General features: G+C 30.7%; 1 protein-coding gene across 1 annotated transcript; it reads right to left on the bottom strand.

Moving 5' to 3' along the window:
- Positions 1 to 830: 830 nt before the first annotated feature.
- On the bottom strand, positions 831 to 1,959 carry LOC105155204 (CASP-like protein PIMP1; the record flags this gene model as incomplete). The annotated part of the gene is made up of 2 exons (XM_011071075.2): positions 831 to 1,214; positions 1,864 to 1,959. Coding segments are annotated over 2 exons (297 nt in total), but the record flags the coding sequence as incomplete, so codon positions are not given.
- Positions 1,960 to 1,963: the final 4 nt, after the last annotated feature.

The raw sequence follows: 1,963 nt of genomic DNA on the forward strand, positions 1-1,963 counted from the left end.
CATGAGTTAAGAATATAACTTCTGACTGCCACATTGAAAGTTTTATGAAAAGAAAATCTCCTTATATTAAGTCCAAAGTTTAATTGATGTTTGAAGTATTATTGGATATTAGAGTAAACTTGTGAAAACCCTACATTTGCCGCTGCCACCCGCCCGGCCCTAGCCTTGCCCCTGAATGTCTTAATATCAATCTTTTTTCGATAAAAACTTTTGAAATTAACCTGAATTAAATATTTTTCTAACAGTTTCAAACATTTCTATAACTGTTAGGCGTTTCTGAATTGTTCGGGGTTTTTGAACGCTTGCAGCCGTTTCTGGAAGTAGTGGCTTAGAACTCGATGCGCATTGGGAAACAGGACATTTAATATCTTCAAGGCAAAAAGAAACTATTCTATGATTCGGTTATCATACAACGCTAACGTAGCTAAGTTACTGTTTACAGTTTATGTAGAACAACATATCCAAATTTTTTTTGCGTTTTGTTCTGATTATTAAAGTAAAATTTTGGTTTATCAAATTATGATTCGTGTGCTTTCATAATATTACATTGGTCATTGTTTCCAACACACGATCAGGCCTAGTCCGGACCTGGTCTGACCCTCAACCGGTCTGATTCATGGGTTTAGGCTTCGGTTTAAAAATTGATCCAACTGGGCTCATTTAATATCCCAAAACCAGTTATAAACAATAGTGGGTCGATTTTAAACCAGATTTTTTCAGGCTGATCCTAGGTCATAACAGCTTATTCTGTACCCCGAATGTAGTATTTACAATTTTGCTTCTAAACTGCTCAAGTTAAACTGATTTAAGCTAAAAATTAACAACAAACATTTTCCAAAACACTCCAACTCTAATTCTTTTTTTTGTTTGTCAATTTCAAACACTCTCAACTTTCAATATAATCAACTTAGACAAATTTCAAACGCTCTCAACTTTCGGTATAACCAACTTTATAATTTCATTTACAACTTAGTTTTTACCGTAAAAAGATAAACTATTGCAATTATGATCCCTTAAGTCCTCTTAGGGAGAGAGAATGAAGAAAAGACTGAAGATACGGCGGAGAATATGAAAGCAATGAAGAGAAGGGCAGCTGCGGCATTAGCCTTGTTTAGGAAACTCTTAGTGTCGGAATCGCTGCCTGAGCCGCGGTTCAAATCCACAGTCAGTCCAAACCCAGCGGCTGCGCCGGTTGCCAGCATGTATGACAATGCCTGCTCCAAACATAATATTCTACATTAATCCTATATTAATTAATTATTACTATTATCAATTATTAGAAATATATCCCACTAATTATTTATTTTTTTCAGAATTTTAATTGCTTAAATTTCGGGAAAAAAAATTAAAAAATTGATATAAATTATTGTATGTTAAAAATTTATGAATTAATTTCTGGTATGAATTCATTCTATTAATTTTTTATTTAGAAAAAACCTTTTAATAGCAGTGTCTTATTTATCTATTTACATTGAATATATTGATTGATTTAGAAATATTGATATATTAAATTAATAACAGTACAAAAAAAATTATTCTAGAAAAAAATTATACTTTAATTTATTACATTAAAATATTTTTTATATCTCGTTGAACTTAGGAATTAATTTTTCCAATTATGTTAAATTAATTTTGATAAATAATTTATAAAAGTTAATATACGAACGTCTTGCTTCCTTCACGTTTAAAAGATTAAATTTTAATTATATTATATATCTGAAAATTCAAGAAAATATTTTTTATAAAATTTAATGCACTCATATATTAATAAGCACAAAATTAAAACTATTCAAAATATTTTTTTTTATTTTTTAAAATATAAAAAAGAAATAATTTGAGGGCCAGACGTATATATATACACACCTTGTCACCGTAGAAGTCAAGGAGAGTGAAGCCGTCGCCGCCGAGCCGATTGCCGGTGCTCACCTGAAATATTGTGAATGCAGTCTGAAGCAGTGTATAG

The sequence above is a fragment of the Sesamum indicum genome, unplaced genomic scaffold (assembly GCF_000512975.1).
Source record: "Sesamum indicum cultivar Zhongzhi No. 13 unplaced genomic scaffold, S_indicum_v1.0 C00614, whole genome shotgun sequence".
Taxonomy (NCBI): domain Eukaryota; kingdom Viridiplantae; phylum Streptophyta; class Magnoliopsida; order Lamiales; family Pedaliaceae; genus Sesamum; species Sesamum indicum.